General features: G+C 37.5%; 1 protein-coding gene across 2 annotated transcripts in view; it reads left to right on the top strand.

Moving 5' to 3' along the window:
• The window catches only part of ADK (adenosine kinase), a 528,114-nt gene that overhangs the window by 46,750 nt on the left and 456,645 nt on the right, over positions 1–24,719 (top strand). For both annotated transcript variants that reach the window (XM_014860631.3, XM_014860632.3), the window contains exon 2: positions 20,330–20,404. In XM_014860631.3, coding sequence (XP_014716117.1) covers positions 20,330–20,404 — 75 coding nt within the window. The remainder of the gene's footprint in view (positions 1–20,329; positions 20,405–24,719) is intronic.

Here is a 24,719-nt window from a genome sequence, read left to right on the forward strand (position 1 = left end):
TGCTAGGCTCCTGGTTTCTACTGTGTTAGGCTTTTTGCTTTTTAAGGTTATCTTGGAGCTTGGAAGAGGGGAGCGGGAATAGGGCAAGTTAAAATGCCACAAAGCTTGCTGTTTTTACTGAGATTCAGCCATTTTTTTTTGAATAAATGCTTCTCAGATTGTTGCAAGCCTTTGGTTAATAGAGTTCTGAAAAAGTTGATTTTGACATTTTTTGCTAGTGTTCATACTGCTTGTATGGGAGAGAGGATTTTTGGAGGCCCTTATTCTGCCATTCCTGGTGATGTCACCCTAATTATTTTTTAAACATTTTTTTATATCCCTACTCTTTCTTTCTTTCAAAATTCTTTGAGACACAAAAAGTTGCAAAAATAGTACAGAGTTCTGGTGCACTCTTCATCCAACTTCCCCCAATTTATGTAAGATAAGTCTTACATAACCATAATATATTACCCAAAACAGGAAATTGATGTTGGTATAGTACTATTAATTTGACTACAGATGTTAGAATTTCTCCAGTTTTTGCATACACTGTTTTTTATTGGGTGGTAGTGGTGTATAGTTCCATGAAATTTTGTTGTGTCCAGATTTGTGTAACCATTAACACGTTAGGGTACTAAACTGTTCTGTTACTGCAAAGAAACTCTTTTGTGTTATCCATTGTGGTCATACCGTCCTCACACCCTTAACCCCTGGCAACTGCTGATCTGTTCTCCGTTGATGTAATTTTCTCACTTTGAGAGTCTTATATAAATGGAATCATACAGTGTGTAACACGTAGATATGGGTTTTATTTTCACTCAGCATAATGCCTTTGAGATCCATCCAAGTTATTGTGTCATAGTTCATTCCTTTTTATTGCTGACTGTTAGTCCATTGTATGGGTGTACCACAGTTTGCTTATTTTTTCACCGTTGAAGGACATTTGGAGTTTTTTACTATTACAAATGAAGCTGTTATGAACATTTCTGTACAGGTTTGTTTGTGAACTTAAGTTTTCTTCCTTTTTTTTTTTTTATTAATGTTATGATAGATTTCTTCCTTTTTTTTAGATTTTATTTTTCCTTTTTCTCCCCAAAGCCCCCCGGTACATAGTTGTGTATTTCTAGTTGTGGGTCCTTCTAGTTGTGGCATGTGGGATGCTACCTCAGGGTGGCTTGATGAGTGGTGCCATGTCCTTGACCAGGATTTGAACCGGTGAAACCCTGGGCCGCCGAAGCGGAGAACACGAACTTAACCACTTGGCCATGGGGCTGGCCCCTGAACTTAAGTTTTCATTTCTCTAAGATAACTATCTAGTAATGTGCCTCCTTACTCATTTTTGTGTCTGTCTGTTTTACCATATTGAAGAGTGGTGTTAAAATTAAGGTTGTGCATTTGTCTTTCTTTTGTTTCTCTCCAATTTTTTTCTATTTTGAAGCCATTTATTTTCTTGATGAATTGACTTATTTTTTCTTTTGTGAAATTCTTTTGTATCTGGTGATTCTCCTTGTTTTAAAGTCTACCTTGTCTGATATTAATTTAGCCACCACAGGTTTCTTATGATTTAATGTTTGCATGGTATATCTTTTTATCCAACCTTTTATTTTCAAATTCTCTATGGCCTTATATTTAAAGTGTGTCTCTAGGAAATAGCATTTAATTTGTTGTTGTCTTTTTTAATCCAGTGTGACTGTGTGGCAGTTTAAATCTTGATCTTTTAGAGAGTGTTTAATCCATTTACATTTAATGTAACTACTAATATGATTAGGTTTAAGTATAACATCCTTTTGTTTTCCATTTATCCTGTATGTTTTGTCTTTGCTGCCTTTTTTTCTAAATTGGGTATTGGTATACATTTTTTAGCTATACTTTGTTGTATTATCAGATTTTAGTGATTGCTCTAGGAAGTGCAATATTAATTTTTAATTTATCACAACCTATCTTGACTTAGTGTTCTATCATTTCACCTTTGATGTAAGTACCTTTAAAATCTAACTTTACTCTAGACTCAGCCCTGATCTATGGGAACTTGAGAGAAGCAGCAGTCTGTTGATAGAAAAGCAGAACATAGAATCGCAAAATTGATCAAAGTCTGTGTGATTATCATATACTAGTCATTGAGAATACAAATGTAATTAATATTTAAAAAAATCTTTACCCTTTATGTTTAGGTGATTGAGATCAGTTGATTGAGATAAAGTATAAAGCAACTCGTAAAATCAATTGAAAAGTTTATCAAAGAACTTAGAGAACCTAGGGTGAGGGAATGAATAAAACTTTGGAAGGGAGGACAGCAGTGCCTTCCTTAATACACAACTGTAGGAGCTATCATTCACATTGTGAACAGCACCTTCTGGAGTTATGCGAGGGACAGGTTGTGTAGCCTTACATGGTAACCCTTGGGTATGGGTTTGGTAGGGAAGATTTCCTAAGAGAGGTGGGATATGAGAAATTTTGAAAAGATGAATGGGAGTTTGTGAGGCCTAAGAAGTAGGTAGGGGAAGGACTTTGCAGTTAGAGTCTTTCTCAGGGAACAGTGAGGTATCATGATTAGAAAATAGATTGTGTATTTTAAAGAGGTAAAGTTAGAGAGGCATGGTATTTCAATGATTTTAGCATGCACATTTCTTCCCTTTTTAATATCTCTGAAATTAGCATGAATCTTACAACTGATTGTGTCTTGCAGTCATCATGAGAAAGTGGAATGTATCGTAGAATTCATGGCATCTGAGATTTGAGGAAATATAGTGAGTTCCAACTAGACTCAATGTCCGTTATGTTTCAAAAGCTAAGGCTTTTGGATTTTATCCTGTACATAATTGGAAGCTAGGCCGACTTTAAGTAGAAAAATACCATAGTCGGATTTGTGTAAATAATATAATTCTGATGCTATGTACAGGATTTATTGTGGCTGAAAAAAATGAGCAGCAATGTTGAAATTTAGGCAAGGTCTATAGAGGGCCTAGGTTAAAGGCAGTGCCAGTGGGATGTTGTAGGGTTCCTGGTATGAGAAGTGTTTGATAAAACTGAAAAGATACAGTTGCTAGTAAGGTGGTGCTTATTGATGGAGAGAGATGAATCACATATGAAACTGATGTTTCTGGATTTAAAGAGAGGATGATTGGTGTAATAGTTAAGGAACACTCAGTATTTATTCTGGCACCATACTGTAACTAAACATTTTTGCTGGCCAGAGGGCTAATCAGTATTAATATATCAATAGCCAAGACAAATTTTTCTCAGAAACTTTTACTCTAATATCTATGTCAGTGCATAAAATCTGTTAGCTATCCAACAAAATAATTATAGTATAGGTTTATGTTGGCTAGAGGCCTGAATTATGAGACATTTAAAAATTACTGACCAAAAAAAAAAAGTAATTCAGAATCTTTCATTCTAGCATCCATTCCAGGAAAAAAAACATTGCTAACATTTGGAAGAAAATAGTAATCTCAGTGTGGATCAGTCATAGTTTCTGGCCATAGACTGGACCCCATCTTGTTCATATCTAGCAGACAAGATCAAAATGAATGCTTACATATATAGTATCTTCATCATTTAACAAGGGTAATACATGTCTTAGTATTTATTGGCCTGAGAACTAGTTTATATGTATTGGTATTTAAAAAACTAGCTATTTAAAAGAATTAGTGTTTTTAACAGAGTTAATTTATTATATTAGAATGAAGTCATATACTAGTTTCTCAGTTAGAGAGGAAAACCTGACGTGAGTAGTTTAAAGTCATTTGCTTTTGGAAATAATTGTACAGTTTATATTTAACTTTGTGTATGAAGACACCTCTTGGATGCTACTTTAAATTCCATTTTCCCCACCTCTCACACTAGCCGCTGTTGCTGCATCGGGTTCCACACAGGCTTTGGTCAGTTACAGTTTGACAGCATCTCTCATCAAGGCCCATACTGTGTACTTCTTGTAATGGGGGACAGTAGTCAATGTATAAATTCTTTCTCTTTTGTCTTTTAGACAGGGAGCTCTGAAGCACATTTTATGAGGTTTCCTGAAAAGTTTGATCAAAGGTCACCTGTAGTGGTGGGAATGAGCAGTATCATCTATAATCATGGCCAACTCAATAACACGTTTTTATAGGCTTTTCTCCTTCCTTGTTTCACTCCCTCATCCCTCACTCCAACTTTTCTGAAGTCACTTTTCAAATACCCTGCTTGTAAGCCTTTGTCTTGGGCTTGCTTTTGGGAGAACCTAGCCTAAGACACCATCTTTTTTTTTTTTTTTAGTGTATACCAGTTCATTTTAAAGGCTACAACTCAGGAACAGCCAAATGGAAGAGATGCATAGGGCAAGTCCACGGTGTGAGTTTTCCAACACCACCCAGCAGTTAACTCAATTCTGATACTATCTACCTGGAGATAGTATTAGATCCCACATGTTGAGGTTTCAGTCCCACAGGACTGCCCCTTCCCCCACTTCAGATGCTGGTTGCAAGTTCAGGTTGTTGTTTGTGCTCCTGACCAACCAGCTATAGATCAGATTCCCAGGATCCCCTTGTTGGGTTCAATTAATTAGCTAGAGGGGCTCACAGAACTCAGAGAAACATTTTACTTACTATTTTACTAGTACTAATAAAGTGAAGTATTAGTAGTACTAGTAAGTACTATTTTACTTACTAGATTATTATTGTCAAAGGACAAAACTAAAACAATTTAGTAACTTTTTTTTAAATTGAGTTAATGATAGGTTACAATCTTGTGAAATTTCAGTTGTACATTAATGTTTGTCATTCGTGTTGTAGGTGCACCACTTCACCCTTTGTGCCCACCCCCCACCCCACCTTTCCCCTGGTATCCACTAAACTGTTCTCTTAGTCCACATTTTTAAATTCCTCATATGAGTGGAGTCATACACAGATTATCCTTCTCTAGCTGGCTTATTTCACTTAACATAATTCCCTCAAGGTCCGTCCATGTTATTGCAAATGGAATGATTTTGTTCTGTTTTGCAGCTGAGTAGTATTCCATTGTATATATATACCACATCTTCTTTATCCATTCATCTGTTGATGGGCACTTAGGTTGCTTCCACGTCTTGGCTATTGTAAATAATGCTGCAGTGAACATTGGGGTACATAGGACTTCTGGGATTGCTGACTGCAAGCTCTTTGGATAGATACCCAGTATGGGATGGCTGGATTGTATGGTAGTTCTATTTTTAATTTTTTGAGAAATCTCCATACTGTTTTCCATAGTGGCTGCACCAGTTTGCATTCCCATCAGCAGTGTATGATGGTTCCTTTTGCTCCACAACCTCTCCAACATTTGTTACTATTAGTTTTAGATATTTTTGTCATTTTCATTTGTTTCCAGGTATTTTTTGATTTCTTCTTTAATTTCTTCAGTGATCCATTGCTTGTTCAGTAGTGTGTTGTTTAGTCTCCACGTCTTTGTGCCTTTCTCAGCTTTTTTCTTGTAATTAATTTCTAGCCTTATAGCATGATGATCAAAGAAGATGCTTGTTATTATTTCAATTTTTTTTAAATTTGTAGAGGCTTGCCTTGTTTCCCAACATGTGGTCTATCCTTGAGAATGTTCCATGTGCACTTGAGAAGAATGTGTATTCAGCTGTTTTAGGATGAAGTGATCTATATATGTCTGTTAAGTCCAATTGTTTTAGTTTTTCATTTAACTCAGCTATTTCCTTGTTGATTTTCTGTCTGGATGATCTGTCAATTGATGTGAGTGGGGTGTTGAGGTCCCCTACTATTATTGTGTTGTTTTTAACATCTTCCTTTAGGTCTGTTAAAAGTTGCTTTATGAATCTTGGTGCTCCTGTGTTGGGTGCATAGATATTTATAAGCATTATTTGTTCTTGATGAAGTGTCCCTTTGATCATTATATATTGTCCCTCTCTGTCTTTCTGTACCTGTCTTATTTTGAAATCCACTTTGTCTGATATAAGAATTGCAACACGTGCCTTTTTTTGCTTCCTATTAGTTTGAAGTATTGTCCTCCACCCCTTCATTCTGAGGCTGTGTTTCTCCTTGGGGCTGAGGTGTGTTTCCTGGAGGCAACAAATTGTTGGACCTTGTTCTTTAATCCATTTTGCCACTCTGTGTCTTTTTATTGGAGAGTTCCATCCGTTTACATTGAGAGTGATTATTGATGCATGTGGACTTAATGCTGTCAATCTGTCGCTCATTATCATGTTTTCCTGCATTTCTTTTCCTGTGTGCTTTAGCCTACCCATTTAATACTGCAATTTCTTATGCTGGGTTTCTTAGATTTTTCCTTATGTATGTTTTGTGGCTCTGTTCTGTTTTATAGTTTAGTGGCTACCCTGAAGTTTGTATTTAGAATCTCGTGTATAATATAGTCTATTCTCTCTGGTGGTCTCTTACTTACTTGGCCTATACTGATTTAGACCCTTTGCTCTTCCCCTCTTAAATAATTATTTTCATTTCTTATTCCAACTCGTGTTGTGAATTTGTAGTTAGAGTGATAAGATCGTCCTTGCTTTGGTAGTTTCCTTACCTTTACCCTAATGCTATAGTTGAATATTTGCTATCCTGTTCTGGTTCTATCCATTGGTCTCCCTAGTCTGTAGTTTGTGACCCCTTTCTCCCTTTTTTCTTTTTTCAGGTATGAGAGCCTTCTTGAGGATTTCTTGTATTGGAGGGCTTTTAGTTACAAATTCCCTTAACTTTTGTTTGTCTGCAAAAGATTTAATTTCTCCCTCATATCTGAAGGAAATTCTTGCTGGATAGAGTATTCTTGGCTGAAGATTTTTATCTTTTAAAGCTTTGAATATGTGACTCCATACTCTCCTAGCTTGTAAGGTTTCTGTAGAGAAATCCACTGAAAGTCTGATAGGAGCTCCTTTGTAGGTTATTCTCTTATTTCTTGCTTTCCTGAGTATTCTTTCTTTGTCTTTCCTTCTTGCCATTTGTACTACTATGTGCCTTGCAGTAGGTCTTTTTACATTGGCAAATCTAGGAGATCTGAAATCTTCCTCTACACACATTTCTCCGTCAATCCCTAGATTTGGGAAGTTTTCTTCTATAATTTCATTAAGCACACTTTCTGCTCCATTTTCCTTTTCCATGTTCTCGGGAATTCCTATGATCCTTAAGTTCTTACTCCTCATTGAATCCATTATCTCTCGGAGATTTTCCTCATTTTTTAAAATTCTTAGTTCTCTTTCTTCCTCTGTCTGGAGCCATTCAGACTGTCTATCTTCAATTATGTTAATTTTCTCTTCTATGATGTCTACATGGGCATTCACGGAATCCGTATTCTGTTTTATCTGGTCCATTGTGTCTTTCATCTCTAGTAATTCTGTTTGATTCTTCTTTATAATTTCAATCTCTTTTGTGAAGTAACTCCAGAACTCATTGGCTTATTTCTCTATCTTTCTCTCTACCTCATTGAGTTTTTTGATTATAGCTGCTCTGAACTCATTTTCACTTAGTTTACCTAATTTCAAGTCCTCAGGACTTAATTCTATGTTTTTATTGTTTTCCTTCTGGTCTGGGGCTTTTATAAATTGCTGGATGGTAGAGGAGCAGTTTTTTCGCATGGTGGTAGAATTCAGTTGCAGTTACAGCCTGTCGCCACTAGATGGGGGTCGGGAGCTGCGTGTTCTGATCTCTCCGCCTTTGGGCAAGATGGCGGTGCCCAGTGTGCTTTTCCGTGTGGGAGGGGCTGCTTTTCTCATGCACCAGTCTGGATTCCTATCAGTTCTGTTCTCTGGTCTCCGGAGGCCCCGGGTTTATGGGGTACCCGCACAATGAAGCTTTCCCCTGTCAGCGGGTTTCCACTGTACCAGCGACGGGAGTCCTGGATGATTCCCCGGTGGCACGGCCCCTCCCCTGCTCCTTCTCTACCCGCACAGCAGGGATCGCAGACTCTAGGGGAGGGAGCGACATTCTCTCCTACCCTGTTCCAGCTCCTCCAAGGCCAGCAGCAAGGTCTCTGTTCTCTGCCTTTTTGGTATTGTAGGTCTCTAACGTGTTGGCATTAGATTTATTCTCTGAAGTTCAGTTTTTCCAATCCTTTGTTGTATTTTGAGGGGAGAGAGTCCCAGGTCAGCTCACCCAGCCATTTTCCTCCGCCCCTTCTCCAATTTAGTAACAATTTTGATGTCCTTTATTTAAGGGAAAACAATGCATGGATTGAGGGAGTACAGTGCCTCACAAGCAGTGGAGCACTCTTCCCAGGTGATTTTGGTCAAGAGTGAGTTTTCTGGAGTGTTAGAAGGGGGCAAAGCAGAAACAGAGCATGACTGGCTGGGCTTGCATATCTGATCTTATTTAGAAAGACTAAGGAACAAGGAAATAGGTATAGAGTTGGCTGGGCATTTGAAGAGTAGCAGACTGGATGTACTGCATTTCTGGTCAAGTGGACCGTACACAGGAACATGAAACTTTGGTTTATTGATGGAGCACTCTGGGCAGGAGTGGCTCCATCTTGGGCCTAGAAATTTATTTCAACCTTATAAAAGGATAGAAGTCAAGAATAGCCAGATGGAAGACAAGGATAGATAGAGCAAGATATGTGGGAGGGGATGGGAGCTTTCATCTTTTGTGGGTGAGCCACTCCCCCCAAATTCCCATGTGTTCACCAACCTGGAAGCTCTCTGAACCCTGTCCGTTTGGATTTTTATGGAGGCTTCATTACATGGGCATGATTGATTAAATCATTGGCCACTGGTGATTGAACTTGGTCTCCAGCCCTTCTCCCCTCCTTGGAGTTGGGGGATGGGACTGAAAGTTCCTATCCTCTGATTACCTCGTTGGTTCCCCTTGCAACCAGTCCTCATCCTTAGGTTATCTGGGGGCTTTCCAAAACTCACCTCATTAACCTAACAAAAGATACCCTTATTCCTCTCCTCACTTAGGAAATTCCAAGGGTTTTAAGAGCTCTGTTCCCAGATGGGATGAAGACCAAATATATATTTCTTGTAAATAACAATATCACAGTGTAGGGGAGGAAGAACTATTCCTCTACTCTCTAGGTCTTTCTGACTGGTCTAAGAATTAAATTTACATGAGACAGAATAACAGGGGAAAATCAAACAAAGTTTAATAACATTTATACATGGGAGAAACCCAGGAAAACTGAGTAACTCACCAAAATGGCTCTAGCCACCACCTTCAATACCGTCTTCAGCTAAAGACAAAGAAGGATGTTGGGGGTAGTGGTTTGGGTCTTCAAAGGAAAGGAAGGAAATTTACATGGAGATGGGAAAGCAAATGTTTGATTAACAAATGTTTGCTGGGCCATCTACAGATAACCTGGGATCTGCTTAGCAAGGATCCTCCCAGTCAGTCATACCCAGAGTTATCTATGGTGATGGCCAGTGCTGGTGACAGGCCTTCTATCTTAAATTCTTTTAGGCAGTTAGGGAGAAGGTCAGAGTTTCTTTCAGAGTCTTTTTTTCTTAAAAATAATCAAGCCAGGGGCTGGCCCTGTTGTGCAGCAGTGAAGTTTGCACGTTCCGCTTCTCGGCGGCCTGGGGTTTGCCGGTTCAGATCCTGGGTGTGGATCTATGCACCACTTGTCAAGCCATGCTGTGGTAGGCATCTCATGTATAAAGTAGAGGAAGGTGGACATGGGTTAGCTCAGGGCCAGTCTTCCTCAGCAAAAAGAGAAGGATTGGCAGTAGTTAGCTCAGAGCTAATCTTCCTCAAAAAAGAAAAAAAATATCAAGCCAAAGAGACACATTTTGGGATGGCTAATTCTGATCCCCCACAGACTTAAGACACAAAGCAGCCTATATATGTAAACAAGTAGGAACTTAGTGTATGAAACTAAACTATAATATTACCATTTATTGTTGATATACAAAGAAAATGTCAAATGATGGTTGAATATGTTTTTTAGACTCCACGTTTCTATGACAGTAAAACCGAAATTCATATAATCTTTACCACAAAGGAAAGAAAAAGGAAACCAAGAAATCTGCCTTGAGGGGCCAGCCTGGTGGTGCTGCAGGTTCTGCTTCTCGGCGGCCCGGGGTTCTACCGGTTCAGATCCTTGGTGCAGACCTATGCACCACTTGTCAAGCCATGCTGTGGTAGGCATCTCACATATAAAGTAGAGGAAGATGGGCATGGATGTTAGCTCAGGGCTAATCTTCCTAAAAAAAAAAAAAAAAAGGAATCTGCCTGAGAATAAGTAAAAGACTTTAGCCTCAGAGAAACTTAAATTAATAGAACGTGGATTCATAATGCAAATACTAACAACCTTGTCTATAGTACAGCTTTATATTAAAAATGCATTACAGGGACAGCCCTGTGGCCAAGTGGTTAAGTTCACACACACTGTTTCAGCGGTCTAGGGTTTGCCAGTTTGGATCCTGGGCATGGACCTATGCACTGCTCATCAAGCCATGCTGTGGTGACGTCTCATGTAGAGGAACTAGAATGACCTACAACTGGGATATACAACTATGTACTGGAGGTTTGGGGAGAAAAAAAAAAAAGAGGAAGATTGGCAACAGACGTTAGCTCAGGGCCAATCTTCCTCACTAAAAAAAAGAAAAAACATTACAAAACTAATGCAGATTCGCAAAATGAAATATGATAATTTATATGTTAGTAATAGAAAACCAGCCTCAAATTGGAATAAACAAAATTATTAACCTAAATGTAATTGAAAAGTCCAAAGAGGGTATAGATTTCAGGTAAAGCTTAATTCAGTGTTCCAGTAACTTCAACAGAAACCTGGTTTCTTTACATTTTTTCCATTCTGTTTTCTGTGACGTCAGATTGATTGCAAGGCAGCCACCTGGGCACCTTGAGATACTTAGGGCTGCCAGTACCTTCTGCACTTGTATCTATTAGGAAGGAAGATGTTCTGTATCTGAGCATTCTTAGAAAAAATCTTGGGTTCATTCTGATTTGATTGGCTTACGTTACATGCCCATCTCTGAAGTGATCACAAAGGCTCGAGAACTGCATTATGCTGATTGGCTTAGGCATTGCTCTGCCCCAGGTTAAGTCGCTCAGACCCCTACTCTCCATGAACTGGGATGGATCAACGACGCAGATCTCTTGAGCAAGGTAATTTGTGGTGAAAGAAAGAGGATGGCAAGGAACAGATAACAAGTACACAATTCTTGTTTGTTAAGAGAATGGCTTCAAATGACCTTAACTGAATTGTAATATTATTTGGCAATAACAAGGCAAATGTTGTTATTATCATTTACTTATTTTATTAATAATAATAATAAAGGAACAATTTGCCACTTAAATTTTTTCTAATCATCATTCTCAATAAAACATAAAAAATTATTTCCAGTCTTAAACTTGAGCAATTCATTCCCAGCAGATTCTTGTTCATTGTGTAAGTGTATTCTTGTCCAGTTACAGTCAGAAAAAACGTTTTGCTGGAGAGACACATTTAGGAATATGAGTTTAAATATGGTTACTGTGACTCATTGTGCTCATCTTCTCAGTACTTCTTTGACTATAGAAACCATAGGCTCAGAGAGGGTGCATTAATAGTAATACTGTCTTTACTAGATTTTCAAATGGAGTGTAATAAACTATTTTGGGAATACAGGAGATGTTCAAAGGATTGACTTCTTAAAAAGAAGTGTCCCAATTGTAGTCCTTCAAACTAATAGGGGACCATTTGGGGGTGAAGAGGTTAACAGGGGGGCAGGAGGATACTTCTTTGTGGTGATGGAAATGTTCCATATTTTGATTCCGGTGGTGGTTACCAGACTGTACACTTTGAACACTTAAAAAGAGTGACTAAAAAGAAACAGCCAAGCAGCCCAGTTAACGCTTCTCCCAAGCTTTTTTCTTCTTTTTTCTTTAACAAGTTCTAGGAGTTTTTATTGTTTGAATAACAATACGCAAATCAGGCAGAGAAGTTCCTGATGAAATGATGGTCAAGTTTCACTGTATCTGCCTGTTGATCCTTCATCTTGTAAACACTTATTTTCTTTTTATATTAGACATTTATTTTGATCACAAATGCAACTTCAGTGTGAATAAATAAATGTATTATCTTTTAACCCTCCTCCATCCAGCTTTCTTTAAGTAGAAAAAGGGACAAATGTCTCTTTATTGTGTATTCAGCCGTAGTTGCCCAGTCTGTAGTTTTAATCAGAGACTGTGATTTAGTGTTCTAAATCATAGTAGACTATAATTGTAGTCTATACCTCCTTCTCTCTCCTTTTTTTTTAGTTTTCTTTTTTTAAATTAATTTCTTTTATCGAGGTCATATTGATTTATAACATTGTACAGTTTCAGGTGTACCTTGTTATATCAGTTTCTCTGTAGAGTACATCATGCTCGCCACCAATAGTCTAGTTTTTATCCGTCACCATATGTATGTGCCCCTTTACCCCTTTCACCTACCCTCTCACTCCCTTCCCTTCTGGTAACCACTAATCTGTTCTCTTTATCCATGTGTTTGTTTATTTTCCACATATGAGTGAAATCATACAGTGTTTGTCTTTCTCTGTCTGGCCTATTTCACTTAATGTAATACTGTCAAGGTCCATCCACATTGTTGCAAATGGGACAATTTTGTCTCTTTTAATGGCTAAGTAGCATTCCTTTGTGTGTGTGTGTGTGTGTGCCTGTGTGTATGTATATATATACATACCACATCTTCTTTATCCATGTATCAGTTGATGGACACTTGGGTTGCATCCACGTCTTGGCTATTATGAGTAATGCTGCAGTGAATATAAGGGTGCTTACATCTCTTTGTATTTTTGATTTCATGTTCTTTGGATAAATACCCAGTGGTGGGATAGCTGGATTGTGTGGTGTTTCTATTTTTAATTCTTTGAGAAATCTCAATACTATTTTCCATAGTAACTGCACTAGTTTGCATTCCCATCAACAGTGTATGAGGGTTCCCTTTTCTCTACATCTTCTCCAACACTTAATATTTCTTGTCTTGTTCATTATAGGCATTCTGACAGATGTTAGGTGATAGCACATTGTAGTTTTGACTTGCATTTCCCTAATAATTAGTGATGTTGAGCATCTTTTCATGTATCTGTTGGCTATCTGTCTGTCTTCTTTGGAAAAATGTCTATTCATATCCTCTGCCTATTTTTTGATTGGGTTATTTGTCTTGTTGTTGAACTATATGAGTTCTTTATATAGTTTGGAAATTAACCCTATGTGGATATATGATTTGCAAATATTTTCTCCCATTTGGCGGCTTGTCTTCATTTTTTGCATGGTTTTCTTTGCCTTGTACAAGCTTATTAGTCTGATGTAGTCTCATTTGTTTATTTTTTTCTTTTGTTTCCCATGCCTGAGTAGACACGTATTCAAAAAGATGCTGCTAAGACTGATGTGAAAGAGTGTATTGCCTATATTTTCTTCTAGGAGGTTTATAGTTTCAGGGCTTACATTCAAGTCTTTAATCCATTTTGAGTTAATTTTTGTATATCATGTAAGATAGTGGTCTACTTTCGTTCTTTTGCATGTGGCTGTCCAGTGTTCCCACACCATTTATTGAAGAGACTTTCCTTTCTTGATTGTATATTCTTGGCCCTTTTGTGGAAGATTAGCTGTCCATAGATGTGTGGTTTTATTTTTGGGCTTTCGTTATGTTCTGTTGATCTGTGTGTCTGTTTTTGTGTCAGTACCATGCTGTTTTGATTATTATAGCTTTATGGTATATTTTGAAGTCAGGGATTGTGATGCCTCCAGCTTTGTTCTGTTTTCTCAGGATTGCTTTAACTATTTGGGGTCTTTTGTCCTTCGTATAAATTTTAGGATTCTTTGTTTTATTTCCGTGCAGAATGTCCTTGGGATTCTGATTGGGATTGCATTGAATCTGTAGATTGCTTTAGGTAATATAGACATTTTAACTATGTTTATTCTTCCAATCCATGAACATTTACTATCTTTCCATTTCTTTTTTTTTTTTTAAGATTGGCACCTGAGTTAACAACTTGCCAATCTTTTTTTTTTTTTGCTTTTTCTCCCCAAATCCCCCCAGTAGATAGTTGTATGTTTTTAGTTGTGGGTCCTTCTAGTTGTGGCATGTGGGACGCCACCTCAACGTGGCCTGACAAGCAGTGCCATCTCCGTGCCCAGGATCTGAACTGGGGAAACCCTGGGCCGCCGAAGCAGAGCGTGCAAGCTTAACCACTCAGCCATGGGGCTGGCCCCTCCATTTCTTTATATCTTCTTCAATTTCTTTCAACAGTGTCTTGTAGTTTTCATTGTGTAGGTCTTTCACCTCCTTAGTTAAATTTATTACTAGATCTTTTATTCTTTTTTTTGCTGTTGTAAATGGAATTATATTCTTGACTTCTCTTTCTACTAGTCCATTATGAGCATATAGAAATACAGCTGATTTTTGTAAGTTGAGTTTGTACCCTGCAACTTTGCTGTAGTTGTTGATTGTAACTTTTAGTTTTCCTGAAGCATTCTTTAGGGTTTTCTACGTATAGAGAGTCATGTAGTCCGCAAACTGGGAGAATTTTACTACTTACTTTCCAATTTGGGTCCCTTTTATTACTTTTCCAACCTAATTGCTCTGGCCAAAACCTCCAGTACTATGTTGAATAGGAGTGGTGACAGTGGGCACCCTTGTCTTGTTCCTGTTCTCAGAGGGATGGCTTTCAGTTTGCTACCATTAAGTATGATGTTGGCTGTGGGTTTGTCATATATGTCCTTTATTATGTTGAGGTAGTTTCTTCTGACCCATTTTATTGAGAGTTTTTATCATAAATTTATATTGGATCTTCTTAAATGCTTTGTTTGCATCTATTGAGATGATCATGTCATTTTTATTCCTCATTTTGTTAATGTGGTGTATCACATTGATTCGTTTGCAGATGCTGAACCATCCCTGTGTACCTGGTATGAATCCCTCTTGATCATAGTGTATGATCCTTTTAATGTATTGCTGTAGTCCGTTTATCAATATTTTGTTGAGGATTTTTACATCTGTGTTCATCAGTCGTATTGGCTTCTACTTTTCCTTCTTTGTGTTGTACTTGTCTGGTTTTGGTATCAGGGTGATGTTGACCTCATAGAATGAGTTAGGAAGCGTCCATGTTTAGTTCTTTGGACTACGTTGAGAAGGATAGGTATTAAATCTTCTTTGAATGTTTGGGAGAATTCTTCAGAGAAGCCATTTGGTCCTGGACTTTTGTTTTTTGGGAGGTTTTTGATTACTCTTTCAATGTCATTACCTGTGATTAGGCTATTCAGATTCTCTGTTTCTTATATATATATTTTTTAAAGATTGGCACCTAACAACTGTTGCTAATCTTTTTTTTTTCCTGTTTTTTCTCCCCAAATCCCCCCAGTACATAGTTGTATATTTTGTTGTGGGTCCTTCTAATGGTGGCATGTGGTACGCCACCTCAGCATGGCCTAATGAGTGGTGCTGTGTCTGCACCCAGGATCTGAACTGGCCAAACCCTGGGCCACCAAAGTGGAGAGTGTGAACTTAACCACTCGGCCGTGGTCCGACCCCTCTCTGTTTCTTCTTGATTCAGTTTTGAGAGGTTGTATGAGTCTAAGAATTTATCCATTTCTTCTAGGTTATCCAGTTTGTTGGCATATGGTTTTTCATAGTATTTTAATTGTATTTTTCTGGTATCCATTCTAGTTTCTCGTCTTTCATTTCTCTTTTATTTGAGGCTTTTCTTTTTTTCTTAGTAAGTCTGGCGAAGGGTTTGTCCACTTTGTTTATCTTCTCAAAGAACCAGCTCTTAGGTTCATTGATCCTTTCTACTTTTTTTTGGTTTTATTTCATTTATGTCTCCTGTAATTTTTATTATTTCTCTCCTTCTGCTGACTTTTTGCTTGTTTGTTCTTCTTTTTTCTGGTTGTGTTTGGTACAGTTTAAGATTACTTATTTGAGATTTTTCTTATTTGTTGAGGTGGGCCTGTATTCCTATGAATTTCCCTCTTAGGACCACTTTTCTTGCATTGCATAAGAGTTGATTTGTTGTATTTTCATTTTCATTTGTCTCCAAATATCTTTTGATTTCTTCATTGATCCAATGCTTTTTCAGTAGCATGTTGGCTAGTCTCCACATATTTGTGACTTCCCTGTCTTTTTTCTTGTAGTTGATTTCTAGTTTCATAGCATTATGGTTGGAAAAGATGCTTGATGTGTTTCAGTCTTCTTAAATTGATTGAGGCTTGCCTTGTTTCCCAATGGTCTGTTTTGGAGAATGTTCCATGTGCACTTGAGAGGAATGTGTCTTCTGCTGTTTTCAGATGAAGTGTTCTCTATATATCTATTAAGTCCACTTGGTCTACATTTTCATTTAAGTCCACTATTTCCTTGTTGACATTCTGTCTGGATGATCTATCCATTGATTTAAGTGGGGTGTTGGGGTGTTGAGGTCCCCTACTATTATTGTGTTGTTGTTAATTTCTCCCTTTAGATCTGTTAATAGTTGCTTTACATACTTTGGTGCTCCTGTGTTAGGTCCATATACATTCATAAGTGGTGTTGGTGGAATGTCTCTTTTATCATTATATAGTGCCCCTCTTTGTCTCTCACTGCCTTTTTTGTCTTGAAGTCTTCTTTGTCTGATAGGGCAACACCTGCTTGCTTTTGCTTGCTGTTCTCTTGGAGTATTGTCTTCCATCCCTTCATTCTGAGCCTGGGTGTGTCTTAGAGCTAACATGTGTTTCTTGGAGGCAGCAATGTGTTTCCTGGACCTAACAATGTTGGGTCTTGTTTTTCTTTTCTTTTAAAGATTGGCCTTGAGCTGACATATGTTGGCAACCTTTTTATTTTCTTCTTCTTCTTCCCAAAGTCCCATGGTACGTAGTTGTATATTCTAGTTGTGAGTGCCTCTAGCTGTGCTATGTGGGATGCTGCCTCAGCATGGCCTGATGAGGGGTGCCGTGTCCATGCCCAGTATCCCAACTGGCAAAACCCCGGGCTGCCAAAGTGGGGTGTGCGAACTTAACCACTCAGCCATGGGGCCGGCCTCTGCATCTTGTTTTTCAGTCCATCCAACCACTCTGTGTCTTTTGATTGGAGAATTCAATCCATTTACATTTAGAGTGATTATTGATATATGGGGGCTTAATGCTTCCATTTTCTCTCTTGTTTTTCAATTGTTCTATGTTTCCCTTGTTTCTTTTCCCTTGTATTTCTCACTGCCTTTTCAGTTGGCTGGTTTTCTGTGATGGTTTTCTCTTTATTTATGATTCATGGCTCTGCTCTGATTTTTTTTGTTTAGTAGTTACCATGAGGTTTGTGTAAGAGATCTCAGATAAGATACTGCATTTTCTGATAGCCTCTTATCTCCATTAGCCTAAGCTGGTTCCATCCCTTCCCTCTTCCCCTTCTGAGTTTTTATTGTCTCAACTTGTTCTTTTCTGTGTTGTGAATTTGTGACTGAATTGAAGTGTTCATAGTTATTTTTGATACTTTCCTTCCCTTTGTCTTTAATGTTATAGTTAAGTGTTTACTAACCTATTCTGGCATAGAGCTGCAATTTTCTGATTCCATTTGTGTATTTTTCTCCTTGCTCAAGGCTTTGTAAGCCTTTGCTTTTTAGTTTAAGATAGGAGGGCTCCCTTCAGTGTTTCTTGTAAGGTAGGCCTAGTGGCAATGAAGTCCCTCAGCTTTAGTTTATCTGGGGAAGTTTTTATTTCTCTATCATATCTGAAGGATAGTTTTGCTGGATAAAGTTCTCTTGGCTGAAAGTTTTTGTCTTTCAGTATTTTGAATATATCGTTCCAGTCTCTTCTAGCCTACAAGGTTTCTGCTGAGAAATCTGTTGCAAGCTTGATAGGGGTTCCTTTGTAGGTTATTTTCTTCTGCCTTGCTGCCCTTAATATATATATTTTTTTTGTCGTTGACTTTACCAATTTTACTGTTGTATGTCTTGTAGAAGGTCTTTTTTCATTGATGTAATTATGAGTTCTTTTGGCTTCATGTACTTGTAAGTCTAGTGCTTTCCCCAGATTTGGGACGTTCTCAGCTATTATTTCTTTGAACAAGCTCTCTGCTCCTTTCTCCTTTTCTTCTTCCTCTGGAATACCTATAATCCTTATGTTGCGTTTCCTAATTGATTGGGATATTTCTCAAAGAATTTCCTCATTTTTTTTTAAGTCTTAGTTCTCGTTCCTCCTCCACCTGAAGCATTTCTATGTTTCTGTCCTCTAAATTACTAATTCTGTCCTCCATTGCATCAGCTCTATTTTTTATGGAGTTGAGATTATTTTTTATCCCATTAATTGTGTTCTTAATATCCATAATTTCTGTTACTTTTTTAAATTTATTGAGATATAATTCACATAGCATGCAATTTACATATTTACATATTTATTTATTTTGAGGAAGATTAGCCCTGAGCTAACATCTACCATCAATCTTCCTCTTTTTGCTGAGGAAGACTGGCCCTGAGCTAACATCTATGCCCATCTTCCTCTACTTCCTATGTGGGATGCCTACCACAGCGTGGCTGGATGAGGGGTGCCGTGTCCGCACCTGGGATCTGAACTGGTGAACCCCTGGCCGCCGGAAGCAGAATGCGTGAACTTAACTGCTGTGCCACCAGGCTTGCCCATGTTTGTTTTTAATAGTTTCAATCTCTTTTATAAATTATTCCTTCTAGTTATCAATTTTATTCCTGAGATGACTGAACTTTCTGTCTGAGTTTTCTTGTAAGTCATTGAGTTTCTTTATGATAATTATTTTGAATTCGCTGTCATTTAGAGTGTAAATTTCTGTTAGTTCATGATTCATTTCTGGAGAGTTGTCATTTTCCTTGTGCTCTGAACTGTTAATGTAGTTCATCGTAGTTCTTGCTGAAGTGATCATTTACTGGTGTATTTTTGATAGTATCAGTTCGCAGATTCCACCTGCCACCACTGCGGGTGGGCAGTAGCTGTGTTTTCTGATCCCACTGCATCTACTGTAGGTTGTGCTGGTAGGGCTGCTCTGTGTTTGTGCGCTGGCTGTATCTGCTTGTCCATTCACCCACGGATGTGCATGCAGGGCCTCTGTGCTCTGCTGGTGGGTCATTCTGCTGTGGGACCACTGTACTTGGCAGGTTACTGGCTGAGGTGGTGCATTAGGTGAGAGGGGAGGGGCACTCCTTTTGTATGCAGGGCAGCTCTGTTCTCTCAGGTGGCTCTCCTGAACTGCTGCACTTGGTGGGTGCTCCTTCGCAGGCCCAGCCACTCAGTGGGGAGCATTCCCATGGGCAGGGCCACTGTGACATGGTGTGCACTCCTGCAGGCTGAGCTGCAACTCAGAAAGTATTCGCACAGGCTAGCCTGCCCCTGCCTCCTGTTATGGTCGTGCTGGCTACTGTGTGAGGAAAGATCTAGATTGCTGCTACCAGGGTGGGAGAGGGGTATGCTCACCTAGGTCCACTGCCTCCTGAGAATCCAGTTTACCCACCTTCAGTTGCAGGGCTGCATGGATCGGTCAGACATCCTGTTGTGCTGTGCAGGGAATCCTCTGATGATTAATGAAGGTCCATTTAGTTGGAACTTAGAGGGGAGCGACAAAGGGAACAGTTCCCACCGCTGTGATGCTGATATCACTCTCCTCTATAGCTTGTTTTCTTAAACAGTGGGGTACTGGTCCTATTGATATTACTGATAGTCTCCAAATGGTGAGCATGGTAACTCATTTGGGGGCAACTGTCAGAGATCTTCACTAAACTGGAGACCAATGGGAAATTACACAGAGGCAAATTTTATTGAATAAACTATAAGAATTCCTCCCATTGATGCTGACCCACCCATGGCCACTGGTCATTTCATGCTGTCAGTTGGGCTCCTGTTAAGGCATCACTTGTGGTGGAGTTCTGTTCTTTCCTCAGTTTTGAGCATATGGTAAACAATTTTGGAAAACAGACTTCATCAGTCTGTTAAATGTAATTGAGAAATGCATTGTCTATGATACCTGTTGTGAAGGCCCTACCACAGTTATCAGTTTTTCAAGGATAGGGCTCTTGCCTGGACTCCTCTAGGACTTCCTCATTCTCCCTAATAACTTTCAGTAAATGGGTATCTTACTCATTACAGCTAATTATCTGTCATGTTTAAATATAGAATTTTGTTGTGATAGACCTTTTTTGCTTTTTAAAAAAGAACATTGTAATTCATTAGCATCAGTCATTAGCTGTTGAACATGAAGGAAAAAGTCCCATGATCTTGCTACTTCTTCTGTTGTATTTTATTTCATCCAATTTAAAAGTCATTATCCTTCCTAAATGTCTCTGGGCTACCTCTAAAATGTTATCTTACATGTAATAGGCGAATCAAAAGGTTTAATAAAGTAGCATGTCAGATTTATTTTCAAGGTGAAGATATTTATTTATGTATTTGTACATTTTACACATCAACTTGTTTTCAGAAGTATTTCTAACTTGTATTTTGTTTATGTTTTTTAGGGAAAATATTCTCTTTGGAATGGGAAATCCTCTTCTGGATATCTCTGCTGTAGTGGATAAGGATTTCCTTGATAAGTAAGTATTAAAGTCTTCATATTTACTATGTGGAACTTATATCTAAAGCAAAACTGATGAAAACTTTACAAGTGAATTTACTGTCTAACACCTTCAATTGAAGGAAAATTCAGGAAATCTAAACCTGTTAATAGCAAGTACACTATCATTATTTATTGAGTAACTGACCACAATTTTCCCTGAGAAAATTTGGGTATATTTGTTTCTTCCTTGTGCTGTTTTCACTTGAAATTTATTTTTTGTTCTTTGCAAGAAAGAAATATGTATGATTTACCTAATCATTTAATTCCCTAATTTTTATATTACTGTCAGTGAACTGCATATGTAATGGTATCGTAATATATATGGGAGAAGAAAGAGGATTAGAGAGGACAAGAAGAATATGCAGGACATAATTCAAAAGGCCACAAACCTCTGGTATTTTTCCCTTAATAGTAATATTTGATTTTGTTAACTTAGCTGAGAAATCAGTTTGTGTTTATTTATCTCACTGACTGAGACTATTTGGTACAGAGGAAAAATTAAGTAGTGAAAAAAGATTAATAATGAGGAAACAAGGTTCTCTTTCCCTTGAACACCCCAAGTTCTGTGCCCAGGGGAAGTATTTTTTAAATTATTGAGGTAAAATTCACTTGAAATAAAATTTGTAATTTTAACCGCTTTAAAGTGTACAATTCATTGACTGCCAATACATTTGCAGTGTTGTACAACCATCACCACTATTTATTACCAGGACATTTTCATCACTCCAAAAAGGAACCCATACCCAAGTGATTTGACTATCCCTGCCTGCCATTTCCCCACCCCGACCCAATGCCCAGTCTGCTGAGAACTGTCAGTCTGCTTTCTGTTTTTATGGATTTGCCTATTCTGCACATTTTATTTCATATAAATTAAAGCATATAGTACGTGACCTTTGTGTCTGGCTTATTTCACTTAGCATAATGTTTTTCCAGGTATATCCATGTTATAGCATGTTTCAGTACTTCATTCCTTTTTATGGGAGAATAATATTCCATTGTATTGATATACCACATTTTGTTTATCCATTCATTAGTTGATGGACAATTTGGTTGTTTCCTTTTTAGGCTATTGTGAACAAAGCTGCTGTGAACATTTCTGTGCAAGTTTTTGTCTGGACATATATTTTCCTTTCTCTTGGGTGTATACATTGGAGTGGAATTACTGGGTCGTATGGTAATTCTGTGTTTAAGTTTTTGGGTAGCCACTTTGTAGTCCTAGAAGTAGTGTATGAGGGTTTCATTTTCTCCATATTTTTGCCAAAACTTGTTCTTTTCCCTTTTTCAAATTATAGCCATCTTAGTGGGTGTGAAGTAGTATCTCATTGTGGTTTTGATTTACATTTATCTAATGACTAATGGTGTTGAGCATTTTTTCATGTGCTCATTGGCCATTGTATATCTTTGTAAAAATGTCTTTTGAAGTTCTTCACCCAGTTTTTAATTTAGTTGTCTTTTTGTTGTTGAGTTGTAAGAGTTCTTTATATGTTCTGGATAGTAGACCCTTATCAGATATTTGATTTGCAAACATTTTCTCCCATTCTGTGGGTTATTTTCACTTTCTTGATAGTGTCCTTTGATGCACATGATGTTTTTAATTTCGATGAAGTCCAGTTTATTTCTTTTGTTGCTTGTGGTTTTGCTGTCATATCTGAGAATCTGTTGCTAAATCCAAGGTCATGAAGATTTATGCCTATGTTTTCTTCTCAGAGTTTTATAGTTTTAGCTCTTAAATTTAGGTCTTTGGTCTATTTTGGGTAGTTAGTTTTTGTGTAAGATATGTGTTAAGGGTTTGCTTCATTTTGCATCTAGAAATCTAGTTGTCCCAGCACCATTTGTTGAAGAGATTCTTTTCCCCATTGAATGGTTTTGGCAGTCTTGATGAAAATCAATCAACCATAGATGTATGGGTTAATTTCTGGATTCTCAATTCTATTTCATTGATCTGTATGTCTATCCTTATGCCAGTACCATACTGTGTTGATTACTGTAGCTTTGTAGTAAGTTTTGAAGTCAGGACATGTGAGCCCTCCATCTTTGTTGTCTTTCAAAATTGTTTTGGCTATTTGGAGTCCCTTGCATTCCATATGAATTTTAGGATCAGTTTGTCCCTTCCTGCAAAAAAGACAGTTGGAATTTTGAATGAGATTGCATTAAATCTGTAGATAAGTTTTAGAAATTTTGCGATTTTAACAATATTCAGACTTCCAATTCATGAACAGGGGATGTGTTTCCATTTATTTAGGTCTTCTTTAAATTGTTTCAGCAATGTTTAGTAGTTTTCAGCGTTCAAGTCTTGCATTTCTGTGGTTAAATTTAAGTCGAAGTATTTCGTTATTTTTGATGCTATTGTAAATGGAATGGTTTTCTTAATTTCATTTTTGGATTTTTCATTGCTACTATACAGAAATACTGCTAGTTCTGGAGGGACAAGCATTTTTAACAAATTCTGTTTGTTAATGTTCTGGATATTATGTCCGTAACTCTTTGTATGAATAAACTCGAATGTCAAAGAATCAGGCAAGAATTTAATCTAATAGGAAATGGGTTGGGGGGCCTAGGATAAACTGGAGGATGTGTCTTATCCTAAGAAATTGAGATTAAAATTTTTAAAATATGCTTTGCTAATCAAAAACTCTCCTTCATGCAATTATGTTAATAATTTTAGTGCTTTTGCTTACCTTGTACTTTTAAATAATATAATATACATAAATTTCTTAAAATGTCTTGTTCTGTCAACTTTGAGTAGAATCCCTTTACTTCTCATGATGTAGGATGAAGTTACCAGTGCCCCTATTTTCCCTTCTTTCTACTTTCTAACTTCTGTTTATATTTTTTATTGTTATATTGAGATTGATATGTTTTCGTTCTGTTATCTATAATTATCTTACCAACTTTGAATACAAAGTGATAGGGAAAGTTGAAAATCACTTACCTGCATTTACACAAGTATCACTGTATATATCACTTACTGCAGAATTAAATAGCATACTAGGAATATAGAGTAAGTTTAACATTTGGAATGTAATTAGAGTAATTCAGTATATTAACAAAGTAACAAACTAAAAGAGAAAAATCATATAATCATCTCACTAGACACAGAAAAACCATTTGCCAAAACCCAATATCTACTCCTCATAAAATTTCTTATAGCAATCTAGGAATAGAACGGAACTTCCTTAACCTCCTAAAGGTTAGGCTACGGAAAAGCCTACTGATAACATAATTCTTAATGTGAAAGACTGAATGCTTTCCCCTAAGATCAGGAATAATTCAAGGCTGTCAGCTCTCACCACTTCAAAATGTATGCAGTGGTTCTGGAGGATTCTAGTCATGGCAGCAAGCAAGAAGAAATAAAAAGACATCCAGATTGCAAAGGAAGAAATTAACTGTTTTTATTTTCAAAAGCATGATTACCTGTGTAGAATGTGTAATGGAATCTATAAGAAAGCTGCTGCCTGATTATTATAAAGCTACAGTAATCAAAACAGTGATATTGGCATAAAGATATTGTTGTCATGGAATAGAAGGTCCAGAAGTAGGCCCAGATGTAAATGGACAACTGATTTTTGACAAAGGTGCAAGGCAATTCAGTGGAGAAAGGATTGTCTGTTCAACAGACAATGCTGGAACAATTGGATATCCATGTGCTAAAAAATGAATTTGGATCCATATTTTGTACCATATACAAAATTAACTGATAGAACTAAATGGCCAGGCTAAAACTATGAAACTTCCAGGTGATAACATAGGAGGAAATCTTCGTGACTCTGATTTAAACCAAGATTTCTTATGTATAACACCAGAAGCATGTTCTATAAAGGAAAAACTGTGATAAATTGGACTTCATCAAAATAAAAAATTTCTGCTATTGTAAAGAGTCTGTTATGAGACTGAAAGGACAAATCACAGACTGGGAGAAAATCTTTGCACAGCTTATGTCTGATAAAGGACTACTGATCAGAATATATAAAGAACTCTCAAAATTCAGTTAGAAAAGAAATAAACCAATAAAAAAATGGGTGAGAGATTTGAACATCCACCAAAGCCACCCGGATGGCAAATAAGCACATGAAAAGATACTCAACTTCTTCAGTTATTAGGGAAATGTAAATTAAAGCCACAGTGAAATACAGCTGTACATTTGTTAGAATGGCTAAAATTTTAAAACTTAGCATAAGCAGATTTTGGTCAGGATGTGGAAGAAAGCTGGAACTTTCTGTTCATAGGAATGTAAAATGCTGCACTGCGTTTGACAGTCTTAAAAAGTTAAACATACAGGTACTGTTTTATCC

The sequence above is a fragment of the Equus asinus genome, chromosome 2 (genome assembly GCF_041296235.1).
Source record: "Equus asinus isolate D_3611 breed Donkey chromosome 2, EquAss-T2T_v2, whole genome shotgun sequence".
NCBI classification, from domain to species: Eukaryota; Metazoa; Chordata; class Mammalia; order Perissodactyla; family Equidae; genus Equus; species Equus asinus.